The sequence below is a fragment of the Urocampus carinirostris genome, chromosome 11 (assembly GCF_059441175.1).
Source record: "Urocampus carinirostris isolate Australia breed hairy pipefish chromosome 11, RoL_Ucar_1.0, whole genome shotgun sequence".
Classification (NCBI taxonomy): domain Eukaryota; kingdom Metazoa; phylum Chordata; class Actinopteri; order Syngnathiformes; family Syngnathidae; genus Urocampus; species Urocampus carinirostris.
In genome coordinates, this window is record NC_142359.1 from 6,364,760 (window position 1) to 6,381,448 (window position 16,689).

Genomic DNA, 16,689 nt, shown 5'->3' on the forward strand with positions numbered 1-16,689 from the left:
CTTAAACGGCAAAACAAAGCCTGCAATTGGCCGAGAAAGATGAACGCGTATAGCACGTGGTTGACGGCATACAGAAAGCATTTTTTTACTATTCTGTATTTGTAAATATTTTATTCTCCTGGATTTACTACACTCACGGATATAAGAGGACATTGGCTGCACATTATTATGAACACAACGACTTCGGTGAGCTACTCCGGGTTTTATATTATCCCTGTATCTTGTTTCAGACTGAACTCGATGTTTCTGTGATAAGCGGTGCAGATAAAGGATGGAATGGAGTGTCTATTTTTAAATTAAACTAAATTCCAAGTGTTTATTGTCATATGCACAATAAAGTTGCGAGCGAAAAAGAAAATAGAAACTAAGGAATGGTTGGCATTTCTTGACTTCACAAGATATGCATTTCTTTAACCTTCCGAATGATGGAACGATGCATTTGAGTGACATCGTATGGACACCGCATCCGCACGTGTTCTCGACACGTATTTGCGTCTTTGCAAGCTTTCGGAATGTTAAGGGGTTAATAAGTTGGACTGAACTATCTGACTGTTTTGTCCACGTTCCCATTGTAGCGCCTTATAATCCGGTGCGTCTTATGTATGTCAAAAACTATTTTTTCGGGGTGAGCCCTATAACCCGGTGCGCCTTATAATGCGGAAAATACGGTAATGATTTATCACATGAAAGACTCCCAGTCATATTCAGATCTTCAGACTGTCTTTGACAACAGTAATCTGACGAATCAAAGCATTACCAACCGTTATATACCTCAAGGAAACTTTAAGGGGTGCCCTTGACTAAAAAAGTCCAAAACAAAAGTGTTTTCATTAATCGTTGTAAGTTTCTGTTCCTGTTTTGGCCCTCGGGTAAACTGGGTCGGGGATTTCAAAGAAAGCATTTGAGGACATCTTTGTGTCTGTCTGACAGAATTGGAATTACATCCATCGGGAAAGTAGGAAAGAGGATTAAAACTAGTCTGGCATTTAGACCCACCAAATTAAGACTATTCCAGCAGACGAAGATGACAAAATGACATATGTACAATGCAGGGGGTTGGGATTGGAGGAATTGTTTGGAAAATATGCCCATCCTCTTTAGGAGTGGGCAGTTACTTGGACTCCCTTCACTCAGTGCTTATTTAATCTGCAGTTCTGGGTTGCTACCTGCCCAACTAAATAGATTTTAAAGGAATATTTGAACCCACACATTGGTCATAGTAAAGTTACTAAGGAGTTGTTAATACATATGGGATGATAAAAGGGAGGAAAACCAAAGATATTTTAAAAGAGACCTCAAAGCCGCTTGGGTGTAGGATGATTGCGAGGAAAGCCAGGTTACAGGAAGTTCACAATGATGGCGGACCATTTAAAGCTGGAGTACTTTGCCTGGTCTGACTTATGGGTGCCAGGTAGTGATGCTCTTGTTGAATGAGTTGCTCTATGTGTAACGGGTGTAATAATAACTTTTGTTTCATTGAAATTCCTGCTGAAATATGTGTATAGTTTTTCAGATTCAGATCAGATTCAGATTCAGATCTACTTTATTGTCATTCTAGTACACGTGTATACAGAACGAAATGTCGATGCATCTGACCCCCACAGTTTCCTTGAATGTACAGATATAAATAAAGTTGTATTGTAATTGGCTACGTATAGTATTTTACCATAGTGCCGATAGTGCAAGAAGAGTAGCTAAGAGTCCTGCAATTGATGAGTCCAACAGTGCCACCTGCTGGTATGGGGTGGGGTTTGGTTTTGGCTTCTGACATGTGACCTGGAGGCGGGGTTTGTTGGCAGTTTCCAGAGAGAGCTGCTACTGGTAAGACACATTTTTTGGTGCTCCACAAAAGAAGTTAATTTGAAACATTATAACCCCAGCTGACAAATCTCTCAAAATGCACAGTAATGTGATTGATATTGTCAAGCTGTTTAGATTTATTTTTGTTTTGTTTCTGTTTTACTAAAATGTAATTCCCCTTGTAGAGATCAAAGAAATCAAAGCCAGCAGAAAAGCTAATGTTTTGACTCATTCATTTGCAGGTAAATTGTACCCGTTTTTATACTCATTATTGTTCTTATTTCTATTTTCTCATATATATTAAAATGGATGATGTCGGTTAAAATTCAGACTAAAGAAAAATATGTTGAATTCATTGTAAACGTAAAAAAAAATCCACTATACGATCTCTTGTTAAAAGTATCTTGTTAAAATGGATGTAAAAATGTATTGTGATATTCTAAAATCTATTTTATGTAAATTGAAAAGAAAGCTCTTTGATATGCTTTGTTGGACAGTTTCCAGAGAGAGCTGCTACTGAGATCAAAGAGATCAAAGCCAGCAGAAAAGCTAATGTTGTGACTCATTCATTTGCAGTAACTGTAATAAAAACCTCATTATCCAGTCCAGCGTGAATGCGGATCTTTGGTGGGACAAGTACACCGCGGTTACATATGTACATGTTTTGAGTACAATCTGAGCTCAAGTAGTGTTACAGAACATAAAATCAGTCTGCTACCAACCATTGCTATAAGCACTGGATGTCAGGACACACAAAAGACCGCCAAACCAAGCACACATCCTGGAGGAGAATCAGGGGTCATTAGCTGTACGTGCTCATGCAGATGACTCAAAGCGAAGAACCATCTGCATGATTAATGAGCTGATTATGCAATGGCAAGAAGTGGGACGCTACACAACAGAGAGTTCCTATGCTAAGTCTTGGACCGTTACTGAAAAGCTGGCGTCATTGATTTGCGGATGAATCTTTGCCCACAATTGATCTCTTGGAGGTCCAGTGATTACCTCAGAATCCAGTGTCATGGCTAAGACTTATTAGAATTATTAAAACCAAATGGTTTTAATCATCAACCTCTCATGCCTTGCACTTGCTCGAAGCATGCTTCCCCAGTAATACAACTATTTTTCATGTGTGTCAGCTTTCTATCGAATAAATCTTTTGAAATGTACCTCCGTCGTTTTTCAGTTCATATGGGAAAACATACCTTTCATTTGTTTACGCAAACTGTACACAAATTAAGTTAAGTCCATGATGAGGTTACTGCACCAAAGTAAAGGTATGGCCCCACACTTTCAATTAGACCCTCATTGATCGGAGGGTGCACTCATTCCACGCACTGTTCTGGATGGACAGGAGATCGATGGTAGCAATCTACGTCTCTGTTGTCGGTGCCACAGCATAAAAAAGACTACCACAGGAAGGAAATGGCTTTGACAAAAAAGTAAGACGCAAAGAGGTGAAAGAAAACACTTTTATATCGGAACTGTTTTGTGTCCAAGTATTGTTATTGTTATCGTTTTACCTGCAGATCTTGAAGAGTGCTGGGTAAGTACAAGGTGAATGACTGATGATGGTCCTGAGAAATGGATAGTTTTCTGGTTGGAAATTAATAGATGGGAAGACAAAGTGATTGCATGCTTGTGGGATGGGTTGAAGGTTTGGACGTTTTCGTAACAATTTCAAACACCCTCATTACGCTGTACAAGAAGCCCTATTGAGAAACACTGAGTACAGTGGTACCTCTACTTACGAATGTCTCTACCTTTGGAGGTTTTGGTTAGGAGTGCCTGGATGGGAGAATATTGCCTCAAGTTACAAAGGTGTTTCAGGATACAAAAGTCATAACTACAGTACAGAACGCGCTGACATTCGCCGATCCTAGACTTTCCCAAACTAGGTATTGCCTACACTCTGCCTGGCAACCCTACGCGTATTCGTGCTCTCATCATGCTCTTTGTGTCACTGTCATAGTTCAGAGTTCAGATACGAAGAGGAGGAGGGGCTCTAGCAAGAAAGCGGGCATTCAATCAACCCAAATTAAAGACATTTGGGCAAAATTCAATGAATCTCGGAATTAGTGGAAATAAATCGCCCGGAAAAAAGTGTTGACAAGTCAGGCTGTCACTACGTCTGCCTCGCGCATTTCCGACGCATTGTCAAAAGCAGACGTCATAGGATCAGTTTTTCAAATAACGTTAGGCAATAAGGTAAATGAATATTTTCATTCGTTCTATATTAACGATTTGTTTTATTAAATGAGGATCTTGTTTTATGTTTATTGTGCAGTAATGTAATTTGAACAAGAATATGTTTCATGTTCTGAGGCACTTTTATATTTTATTAAAAAAAATATACTGTACTTTTGCGAGGTTTGGAACGGATTAGTGCATTTACATTCAGAATGTGTTTCTAATTACAAAGTTTTCAGGTTACAAAGGTACTCCTAGAACAAATTAAATTTGTAAGGAAAGGTACCACTGTATCAGACAGGGGATCAAATATGATTGATTTTAGTCCTTCTAAAATAAATTAATGTATACCTGTCAACTCAAACGTTTTCCCTGTATTGTATATGTTTTTAACATTTCAAAGTGTGTATGTGTAAAGTAGGCTTAAACTTATTTGCTCAAGGTGTGTATTTCTAATCAGTTTGATGTTCCTTTTGGCCGTCTTTTAGTCTTTAGTCTCTGTTTAAAGGTGTTGGTACTTTTCCAGGGGGGTAGTCTTTGGTCTTTTGTCTTTCGTATTTTGTCTCAACATACCAGTACTTTTCCATGTCTTGTGATTTCAATAAAACACAGAGGCAGACGGGGAAAGACTCAGAGGCAGTGTGACCAGCGAGCCGAGAGCGAGTAAATTGTCCTCCACCCCTCCAGCTGCAGTTGTTTAAAAAACTGAACAAGTCTCTTGCCTGGTGTATTTTCTGGCGTTAGCCAATTTTTATAGCTCTCCCACACATCAGTGGTCTTTTTCGGACCCCATAGTATGCCATACAACAATTTTTATACAGGAATTTAGAAAAAAAAGAAAAAAAGATTGATCTTGTCTTGCCCATTTCAGATCCAGATTGTCTCGGTCAGTGGTAGCAGAAGCCAACGTCATCGTCGACTGCTAGTATTGTCGTGTTATTCTACAAAGTGTGTCTTGCTGTTAGTAAATAGTGTCACAGAGTGTTTGTAAGGTTAATGATTTCTTAATTAGGGGATTGACCGAGGATGACATGCATGGAAATGTACATAGAGCATTGAACGTAGTGTTGAAAAACATAAGAGATGATTATGAGGATAATGCGTTTGATGATGGTGAAGCAGATACAATTTGACCAGTCCACTGGTACCAATTAAGAATTGAAAATAAACCCAAATACCACACAGGAACCAGGTTAAAGTCCCATCCCAAACATACCCCTACCTGCTTGTTTTTGAGGTCAAGCGAGAGCTCATAGTCGGAAGTTGCAGAGTGCGAGCCGGCTCCATTACGTTGCACTCGTAGGGGCGACGCCGTGTGGTGGAGGCTGGCTCTCCTCACTGCGCTGCTCCCCTTGGCTTCTTCACCTTCTTCTTCCACCTCCTTCTGTGCTTCTTCTTCTACTTCTTCTCTTTCCGCCTCTTCCCGGACCTCCTCCACATCCGGTTTTTCCTTTGCCTCTTCCTCATCGATCACTTCCGGCCCCGTCGCTTCCTGAACTTCTTCTTCGGGCGAAGCATCAAATTGAGGTTCTGGCTCAGCATCGGTCTGGGGGCCGGATTCAGGTTCGGTTTCAGGTGGGGGCTTTGGCTGAACTTTGGGGTTCTCGCACTCGGGCTGGGGCAGCGGCGTCTCTTGTGGAGGCTCCGGTTGCGACGGGACCTCACTCTGCAGCTCCCCTTCTCCTCCCTTCCCTTCCTCCCCCTCTGACGGGTCTGGAGAAAGGTCATCGCTGTAGAAAGGAGGAGAAAACGCAGAGTGAGGTGGCTTTCCGTACCCGCCATGACCTCTTTGCTGTCTCTCGCTCTCTAATTCCGTGGACGCGAGTGTCTTTTTTTCACTATTTTGTGTGCGCTTCGTTTGTTGTCTAGGACAGACAGAGACAACGTGGAGGAAAGGACACAACTGAAAGAAACCCACAGGGTTTGTGCACAAAAAGGAAAAGAGGAAAAAACGGAAGCAACATCTTCAGGAAAAAGAAAAGTAAAACTGACAGAAAGCTGTCACACACACACATACAAAATTACAAATCGAGACAGCCATGCTCAGCTCATACAAATGTGTGCTTTTGTGGGTTCGTTTGTTTGTAGAAGAAGTGGATTTGGAAGGCAACCATTCGTCATGGTCATTCGTAGGATCATGGTGATTCTGGATTGAATGTTCATCTAATGTCTTGAGGAAAAGGAGCCTCTGAGATTGTATTACTTTAAACCACAGGTGTCAAACTGGCGGCCCGCGGGCCAGATCAGGCCCGCTAAGGGATTGAATCCGGCCCGCGAGACAACACTCGGAGAAGCGCAAGAGAAAAACAAGCTGCGGGTTGAAATATGTCCACTTGATGTTGCCAAAGCCAGGGGCCTCTCACAAAGACACTGCACTGTACTTGAATTTCTCTCTCTCTCTCTCTCTCTCTCTCTCCCACCCCTTTTCACCCTCTCTCTCTCTCTCTCTTCACTCTCTGTGTCTCTCTTTTTATCTTCCTTTGTTGCTCTTTGTCTCTTTCTCTCTCTGTCTTTTTAAATTATTTTGCTCTAACTTCCTTTTTTCCTTTTCTCTTCCTGACCTTCGCACTTTCTTTTCTCTTCTTTCTATTTCTTTCTCTCTCTCTCTCTTTCTTTTCCACCCTTTTCTCCCACTCTCTGTCTCTGTCGCTTTCACTCTATATGTCTCTTTTTCTCTTTCTTTGTTGCTCTTTGTCCCTTTCTCTCTGTGTCTTTTTAACTTCTTTTGCTCTAACTTCCTTTCTTCTTTCTCTCTCCCTACCCTTTGCGCTTTCTTTTATCTTTTCTCTCCTTCCGTCTTTCTATTTCTCTTTGGATTTCTTTCTTCCTCTCCCTTTCTTTCCCCCTCTCTCATAAATCCCTTTTTATCTATATTGTTTCTCACGCTCTCTCCCTCTCTCTCTTTTTCTTTCTTTGTCCTTCCCTCTCTCCTTTTCCCTCCCTCTTTCTCTTATTTCTTTTTCTCTTTTTGTTTCTCTTTAATCTACTAGTCTGGCCCCCGACAGAATGTTTTTTCTATCGTGCGGCCCCCGAGTTAAAATGAGTTTGACACCCCTGCTTTAAACCTTCCACACATCAGTCTGCAGTCAATGCTGGACAAGGTTAAATTACCCTTTACAGTGGAACCTCGGTTTTGGAACGCCTCTCAGTTCGAACGAATCGGTTCTCGACCAAAAATTTCAGGAAATTATTGCTTTGCTTTTCGTTCAAAAAATCGGAGTTCGAACGCCGGTACGCTAGGGGCGACGCTGAGCAGCGTACGAGTGTAGATTGCCCCCACCCCTCCTGAAGAACTGTTGTCACGGCAACGCGCACTCCTTTTCTGTTTTCGTTTTTCAAAAGCGGTGAAGGGAGTGTTTTAACCCCTAATTATGCCTCGGAAGAAGGTCGGTGCAAGCAGCAAAGTTGCTACAGGTGAAAAAAGAGGAGTAGTGCGTACAACTATTGCATTTGAGAAAGAAATAATAGCAAAATATGAAGAAGGTGTGCGAGTTTCCCTTCTTTCAGGTATACAGCATGGCTTCTGCCGACCGGTAAGAAATCCTATTCATAATTATTTTCTTTATCCTTAAACCGCTCACCACTTGTTGTGGAGACCCAGGTGCTAAATGACGTGTAAACGACCTGATTTTTTTATTATTATACGTTCATGTTAGCGTAATCTTCTGTACGAAAGATTACGCTAACATGAACGTACGATTAGCCTGGGTTAGCTTTACGTTAAATATTCAAGATAAACATTCAAGGTGTTGGAACCGATTAAACAATTTTACATTACTTTTAATGGGAAAAAACGGCTTCGGTGATTGTACAAATCGGTTTTCGTACAAAGAAATGGAACGGATTATGGTCGAGAACCGAGGTTCCACTGTATATGAGTTGGCAATGAATAATATTCAACTTTAACACTAAAAATACTTCACAATTGAGCTGGGAAGGCTGTTATTACATGATTCCCAAAAACAAACATATGAAGTCCTCCACTGGATTTTAATGGGGAGTGAAAATAATTACATGCATGTCTTTTGTCAGCGGGGCATCGAATACTTGCAAAGTCCATTCAAAAGGCATAAAAATGTCCTTGTACAAATATGCTAGCGATATCCAGTCATGAACACAGGCACCTAGTAATTCTATGGCAAATTACCGTATTTTCCGCACTATAAGGCGCACCTAAAAGTCTTTATTTTTTTCAAAAGCTGACCATGCGCCTTATAATACAGTGCGCCTTATTTATGGATCAACATTGAGTCGCAAAGTCTTCCAACTAACTTGCAGCCGCCGACTCGATTTTCCCCCGAACGCCAAGTAGTCCGCGGTGTATGCTGGGATTTATTTACCGGCGTTTCATTGGCTAACCAATGTGTCAATCATCATTTGAATCGTTCACTATTGGCTAAAGTTATTCGGAGGTCAAGGGGCGGATCCTTTTTATCATTTACAGGCTGGCATTGGCTTAAACGGCAAAACAAAGCCTGCAATTGGCCAAAAAAGATGTGTCAATCATCAGTTGAATCGATCACTATTGGCTAAAGTTATTCGAAGGTCAAGGGGCGGATCCTTTTTATCATTTACAGGCTGGCATTGGCTTAAACAGCAAAACAAAGCCTGCAATTGGCCGAAAAAGATGAATGTGTATAGCACGTGGTTGACGGCATACAGAAAGCATTGTTTACTATTCTGTATTTGTAAATATTTTATTCTCCTGGATTTACTACACTCACGGATATAAGAGGACATTGGCTGCACATGATTATGAACACAACGACTTCGGTGAGCTACTCCGGCTATATAGTATCCCTGTATCTTGTTTCAGACTGAACTCGATGTTTCTGTGATAAGCGGTGCAGATAATGAATGGAATGGAGTGTCTATTTTTAAATTAAACTCAATTCCAAGTGTTAATTGTCATATGCACAGTAAAGTCGCGAGCGAAAAAGAAAATAGAAACTAAGGAATGGTTGGCATCTCTTGAATCCCAAGACTTTCCGAATGATGGGACGATGCATTTGAGTGACATCGTACGGACACCGCATCCGCACGTGTTCTCGACATGTATTTGTGTCTTTGCAAGCTTTGGGAATGTTAAGGGGGTAATAAGTTGGACTGAACTGTTTTGTCCACGTTCCCATTGTAGCGCCTTATAATCCGGTGCGCCTTATGTATGTAAAAATAGGACCAAAAACTATTTTTTCGGGGTGCGCCCTATAACCCGGTGCGCCTTATAGTGCGGAAAAAACAGTAATTGCCACGCAACACTGAGAGTGCTTGTGCCACGATTGTACAGTACATGCGGGCAGAAGTCGGCAAGCATCTTCTCTCAACGTTTGAGATGAAAAATAATACAAGCACATAATCAAAGTTAAACGAGACTGTGTAAACATGTTTGTCTTTTATATTTGTGTGCTTGCAGAGGTTACATCAACCGACAATTTTCCATCATTCACAGATTTTGTTTAAGATTATACTTTTAAGATATGAATTTTAGGACCATCTAGCGTGGCACTTTAAGAGAGAGAGGCAGAGAGACTGCTGTTATGGACTTTTGGGAAAAATTTCAACATATTACCTCATCCATCCATTATCTGCACCGCTTATCCTCAGTAGGGTCGCGGGGGTGCTGGAGCCCATCCCAGGGATCCTCGGGCAGTGGGCAGGGGACACCCTGAACTGGTTGCCAGCCAGTCGCAGGTTAACAGGGACAGACTATTTGCTCGCTCATTCACACCTCGGGACAATTTGGACCGGCAAATTAACCTGACATGCATGTTTTTGGAATGTTGGAGGGGAGAACATGCAAACTCCACACAGGAGGTTCAATCTCATGACCTCAGAAGTATGCCGCACACGCGCTAACCACTGCGCCGCCGTGCTGCCACTATGTAACTTTTTCGTTGATTTTGCTTTAACACTTTGCTGAATGTATGATGAAATATATTATGCGGACACATTCAAATCTGTTGAGTCTGTCCCATATGTCCTGCAGCTAAATTTTCCCCCCAAGTGCCCCCCAAAACAGAAATCTAAGATGAAATGTCGTTGTTTTGACACAGAAAAGATGCCAGGACACAACTCTCACAGATGTTATAAGTCATTCTGACGCAACACAAAATACTTTCTGACAGAATAATATTTTCCTCAACTAACAAACTTTTTAGGCGACACTTCAGCAATAAGATTTTAAATATCCCTGTCACTGCAACAACCCCTGTATTTCCTATCAAATTTTGTGAGAACCTACTGGGGGTACAGTCGAGGGAGGGTATGCTCACCCGGAAGGAAATGATCCGTGTTTTAAATTCAAATGCATCGATCTGGTAAATATTCTAAGTAAAATCAAGAAGCTAGATCCATTATCATAGGCCCTGCTACGAGCGGCAGCCCTCCCAGCAGCTCCGTGTTATTTTGCTCTTTTTGTCATTTATGTCTGCTTCTATCTTCGGTGTATTTCGTCCTGTTTGACAACTGCACTTTGCATTACTTTCTATCCTATCGTCATGGGTTTTAACGCACAAAAATGCGTCTATTCGAGGAATCAACTCCTTGCCCTGAAGAATTCTCGTGCCGGCGTGATGAGGTGGCCCTCTCGTGGATGCAGAGCCGCAGCTAAGGCTAAGCGGCTAGCTGTGTTATAAGCCTTCGGTACCGTCCATAATCATGGTAAATGTGAACTCTCTACCAAATAAGACCGACGAACTGACTGTGCTGGTGAAAAACATCAAAGCATACAGGGAGTGCAGTTTGCTGTGTTTTACGGAAACATGGCTCATGTCCCGTACGCTAATGTAGAGCTACCCGGAGCTACCTGGAGATACCCGGAGCTACCCGGCTTCAGCGCTGTTCGGGCAGACATAGACACAAAAGCCTGCGGGAAGTGGAGAGCAAGCGGACTTGCTATCTACTGTACGTGAACATGAGGTGGTGTAACCCTGGGCACAAAGATTTCCATCTGCTGCAGGGACGCCGAACTTTTGGCCTAGCATGTGACGTCATCGACTCTGCTGTTGCTAAACTTCAACACAGCACCTCGAGGCCATCCTGTTAATCTGTTAATAAACAACAAAAGGATACTGCTGGAAGTGTGAATTTCCCTACAGGGATGAATAAAGTATCCATCTATCCATCTATCAAATATAAATAAACTCAATATGAAATGCAATGAAACAGCAATCAAGTCCATAAAGCATGGTAAACGAGACAGAAGTTTAATGCAAAAAAAATCTGCTTGTAATCTAATTAGACAAAAAAAACTAATGTTATTCCAATGCTATACTATTTTAAGGTATAGTATCGCCTAGTAAACAGACTGAATTGCTGATATGAGTTTTAAATTTTGATTGAATGTTATACTAATGTCAGTGATTTAGTAAAATTCAAGTATTGAAAATGGTCACCGCTACTTTTATGATTACAGTACTGCTATGACAGGATGCTGGTTCTTCTTCGATGGTTTACACGTGCAACTAATGAGCTACCGTTAGGGCTAGTGTCCGCCAAAGCTTCTTTCTGCTCTTAGCGATTTTTTCTAATTGTTTGCATTGGCATTTTGATGCTGTATTGGAAATCGTGATGAGGCACCGGGCAGGTTTTCTCGGAAGGCTCAATGCTAAACCTTTAATTCTGGTCGCCAGGTGTTGAAAAGACCTTTAAATTGGGGAAAACGTCACCTTTACCCAGCCATCTAATCACAGTGCAGGAGGGGCGGGACAACATTGAAACAACCGAGTTCGGAAGGGGCTCACTGACAGACATACGTGGCACAAATACACACCAATGACGTTTGAAATCATATCGAGAAATGTAAAAGTAATTTTGATTAAGGTTGCATTTATATATATGGAACGGGAGTAATAATAACTTTTGTTTTATTGAAATTCCTGCTGAAATATGTGTATAGTTTTTGATAAGTGTCCTGCAATGATGAGTCCAACAGTGCCACCTGCTGGTATGGAGTAGGGTTTGTTTTGGCTTTTGACATGTGACCGGAAGGCGGGGTTTTGTTGGCAGTCTACAAAGCGAGCTGCCAACGGTAAGACACATCTTTTGGTGCTCCACAAAAAAAGTTAATTCTAAACATAAGCACAGCTGACAAATCTCTCAAAATGCACAGTAATGTGATTGATGTTGTCAAGCTGTTTGGATTTCGTTTTGTTTCTGTTGTGCTAAAATGTTAATTCCCCTTGTAGAGATCAAAGAGATCAAATGTCAGCAGAGAAGCTAATCACGGGTTGTGACTCATTTCATTTGCAGGTAAACTGTACCCGTTTTTATACTCATTATTGTTCTTATTTCTATTTTCTCATATATATAAAAAGGATGATGTTGGTTAAAATTCAGACTAAAGAAAAACATGTTGAATTCATTGTAAACGTTAAAAAAACACTATACGATCTCTTGTTAAAAGTATCTTGTTAAAATGGATGTAAAAATGTATTGTGATATCCTAAAATGTCTCATCTCATCTCATTAGCCGAGCCGCTTATCCTCATTTGGGTCGCGGGGGGGGGCTGGAGCCCATCCCAGCCATCTCCGGGCAGTGGGCAGGGGACACCCTGAACTGGTTGCCAGCCAATCGCAGGGCACACAGGGACAGACAACTCATTCGCTCATTCACATCTAGGGACACTTTGGACCGGCCAATTCACCTGAAATGCCTGTTTTTGGAACGTGGGAGGAAACCGGAGTGCCCGGAGGAAACCCACGCAAGCACGGGGAGAACATACAAACTCCGCACAGGAAGTCTGGAGCTGGATTTATATATATATTAAATTGAAAAGAAAGCTCTTTGATACTTTGATATGCTTTGGGGAGTCTACAGAGCGAGCTGCCAACGAGATCAAAGAGATCAAAGCCAGCAGAGAAGTTAATCACGTGTTGTGACTCATTTCATTTGCAGAAACTGTAATAAAAACCTCATCATCCAGTCCAGCGTGAATGTGGATCTTTGTTGGGACAGGTACACTGCGGTTACATATATATCAAATATTTTTTTTAAATAAAAATTTATAAGACTCAGGCAGGAAAAATCAAACCGCTGGCTCCAAGCCAGGATCCTCCAGTGGCATGGTAAACCCCTCTTTCTCTTCCCTTTCTCTCTGTCACCATTAATGGCAGCCGTTAGCTCACAAAGAACAGTATCTATAATGGGTTTTAGTGGGAATTTTCCAAAATAGACGTTCGTGGAATGAATAATGGATAGTGGAATAAAATCGCCTCTTCACTCAGCTGCAGGTGAGCAAAAAATAGACACGAGGAGGAAGGGTAAGAATCTGAAAATGTCTTTTAAAAGGGCAGCTTGCTAAGTTATCTTGTATTTTTCAGCACAAAAGTAACCCCTCGACTGAAACTCATGACAAAAGGTTAGTGGACACCAGGACAGACAACTCTGAAAAGTTGCCATAAAGTTGCCTGCCCCATTTTTCACACCTTCAAACACAATAAGACGACGTATCGCAAAAAAAAAAACCCAGTTGTTTCAAAGTATTAAGGATTAATACTTTATAATTAATGAATATGTACCTGTATTTACTCATCTTCATTCCTGCAATGTTTGCGTTGCGTCTTCTGCTACAAGCCACGTGAACTCCTCTTTCCACGATGCTTTTAATGTACGTTTACGTTTTATAGCGTCATACATTTTGTTAGCTTCTTTTGAATCTTTCTTCTGAGGTTTTGGCTTGATTCCTAACCACTTATCCATTTTTCTTGTGTTCTCTGTGCGTCTACTTTGGAAAATGATATGCAAATGCGTGACCTTATAACGCCCGGTAAAGTCCGGAAGCACGAAGTTATTTGATGCAGGCTTCTGATTGGTTGCCGAGTATGCAAATTGCCAAACGAACCGAAATTCGGAAATTTCCAAACCGAACATAGATTTCGAAATTGTATAAAGTCTGATTTGTCAAAATCAGACGTCATAGGATCAGTTTTTTAAATAACGTCAGGCAAAAATTTAAATTAATATTCGTCTGATTTGAAAAAAAATGAAAAAAAAACTTCTAAAAGCAAATCCACAAACTGATTTGAAATGTTTTAGTCAACAAAAATGAGAAATATATACAACACGTTACAACCTGAGTATTATTAGGTAAAAAAACATATTCTAAATGTAGCGTTTACCAAATTGTTCGAATTAGTTATCCGACTCCATTAACCAAACCCAAACTTCATTCTCCTAACAATGCATGCTCTTTTTTTAATTTAGGGAAAAAATTGTCAGCCACCCGGGAAAAAGATGCACACCCCGGGCTTCCAGGCAGACGTTATTTCAGACACTGCTTATCATTATAAAAGACCGAACCATATACTTTTTTCCCTATATGTGATATACAGCAAAACCCTTTCCTAGACACAGGTGAAAATATACCACATACAAAAGCCACATATCATAATTTTGGAATTATTTATATGAGTTTGGCACATGTGTTATTAAGGTATAGGCTGAAATTATTATTTTACTTGTGTCATCTCAATTTAAACTCAAAATAACTACAAGATCGTTGCAACTAGAGTCTTACATGGAAAATACTATTGTGTTTTTGCATTATTGTCCAATAATCTCCACCATTACATCTTGGTATCTATTTTATTCACATCTCATGTTTCCACAGGAAAACAAGGCCATCCACGTGAAAACATAAGAAGTGACATTATACACTCTTTCTGTGCAGTACTTTTATGTTTTTTTTTTTCTTTCTTCCTTCTGTTCTCTGAACACAGATTATACTGTATTATCAGATTGAGATTTCAAAAGATGTACGTGGACCTGCAGGCTACAGTTGCATAAGGAAGATAATAATGTCCCGCCTTTTCAAGGATGTACGTACGAGCTCTGGGTAGCGAGAAAAAGCAAAGCCAGTTGTATGTCATTTTGCATTATTTTGCATCTCAAGAGTTAACCTCTTCTGCTTTATTTAAAGAACTGAACACTGTGGTCCCTAAAACCAAACGCCACCTAGTGGGTTATCTTATTAAGTGGTATGCAAAAGTATACCATAAATCGATGGCTATGTCTTGTTGATACCGATTAATAATTCATTCAGGTAGCCTTGGAAAAAACAGTATTTTAATATAGTGTCACAGTTGCCATTGCGCCCAATTGGCCCCACCCCTGTTGCGCCAGCTGCAGCTTGTTTACAGTTTGGCCTCCCCACTATTTAAACCCTGTCCTGTCAATCCCCTGTTATCAGCAGGGTTGGGTAGGGTTACTTTAACTGGATTACTTTCAATGACTTTTGGATTACTCCAATACCAAATATGCTAATAAAAGACAAAAGAAACTAAACATGAATAAAATTACAAAATTTTGTGCAGGCTTGGGGAGTAACGAAATACATGGAACGGCAAAAATGATGTTGGCAAGCTGTTTGGAGTTATTTTCATTTTGTTTCTGTCGCATTTTATGTTAGTTTTGCCGGAGATCAAAGAGATCAAAGCCAGGAGAGAAAGCTTACCACGTGTTGTGATATATCATTTTATTCATATTTAGTTTATTTTGTCTTTTATTAGCATATTTGGTATTGGAGTAATCCAAAAGTAATTGAAAGTAATCAAGTTAAAGTAACCCTAACCAACCCTGGTTGTCAGTCCGTCTGCGAAGCTCTGTTTTTCTAGGCAAGCCTTTTTTCGACCCCTGACTCCCACCTGTCCCATTTTTGCTCCCGTTTGTCTCTGGCTCTGACCCGTTTTGATCTCGACCACGTCTGCTCTCCCATCCCGAGTTACGATTCGTTTTTGATCCCGAACCCGTCTACCCTCCCGTTCTGGCTTACAACTCGTTTCCGACCCCGACCACGTTTTTTGCTATCCAGTCCCGGCTACCGACCAGTTTTCCTGTACCTGACACCGCCATCGCTCGCTACGGAAGATCGACTTCCATGTTCGGATCACAAGCCGAGTACACCGGATCATTGGCGCAGCCCTTCCTTTTTCCTTTAATAAAACTTGTGAGAAACGTTACACAAGTGGGTCCTGTTTCCGTTCTGGTCCTGACAAAAGTTAATGAATATGTGGTTTTGGATGAAATATATCACAATATGAGTAGCCGGCAAAAGGCTGGGGAAATTGACACTTTCCTGCACTATGGTTCCTGTGTCTCGGTAGGTTCCCTTTCCGCTGTTCCCTGTCATGTTCTCCCCTCTGTTTCTCGATCTTACATTATTTGGTCACTCACTTCCTGGTTCAATATTCCTCCTCACAGCTACAGTCACTCTCTCCAATTTCCCTCCTATCAAGAATATCCCTCGTCAAGTCAAGTCAAGTCAAGTCATGTTTATTTGCATAGCCCTTAATCACAAGGAGTCTCAAAGGGCTGCAAAGACCACAGATTATTGAAAACCACAGATTATTATCACACCATTCCCTGATCTAAAACCTACATGAAGTCAAGGAAAAACTCAAAAATCTCAGCATGAAGAAAATGTAAAATCCTTGAGTAGGGACATGAGGTAATCCCACTTTCAGGATGACCAGGCTGCAATAGATTGTTGCTTAAACAAACAATAGCATTGAAAATAAAATATAAAACAATTAAATTATAATATACAATAAAAAATTAAATAAAAATCATGATCATCTTCATAAGTTATAGAATGTGTGTATTAAGCCTAGATTTTAAATATTATTATTATTATTTACACTAACTATTCAACCCTCATGTTGTGTTACAAATTGGCACCACAAACCGTTGTGAGCGGGTCA

General features: G+C 40.8%; 1 protein-coding gene across 4 annotated transcripts in view; it reads right to left on the reverse strand.

The window, feature by feature from the left end:
* The window catches only part of iqsec3a (IQ motif and Sec7 domain ArfGEF 3a), a 114,905-nt gene that overhangs the window by 67,599 nt on the left and 30,617 nt on the right, over positions 1–16,689 (reverse strand). For all 4 annotated transcript variants that reach the window (XM_088347133.1, XM_088347132.1, XM_088347134.1 and 1 more), the window contains exon 3: positions 5,213–5,720. In XM_088347133.1, coding sequence (XP_088203259.1) covers positions 5,213–5,720 — 508 coding nt within the window. The remainder of the gene's footprint in view (positions 1–5,212; positions 5,721–16,689) is intronic.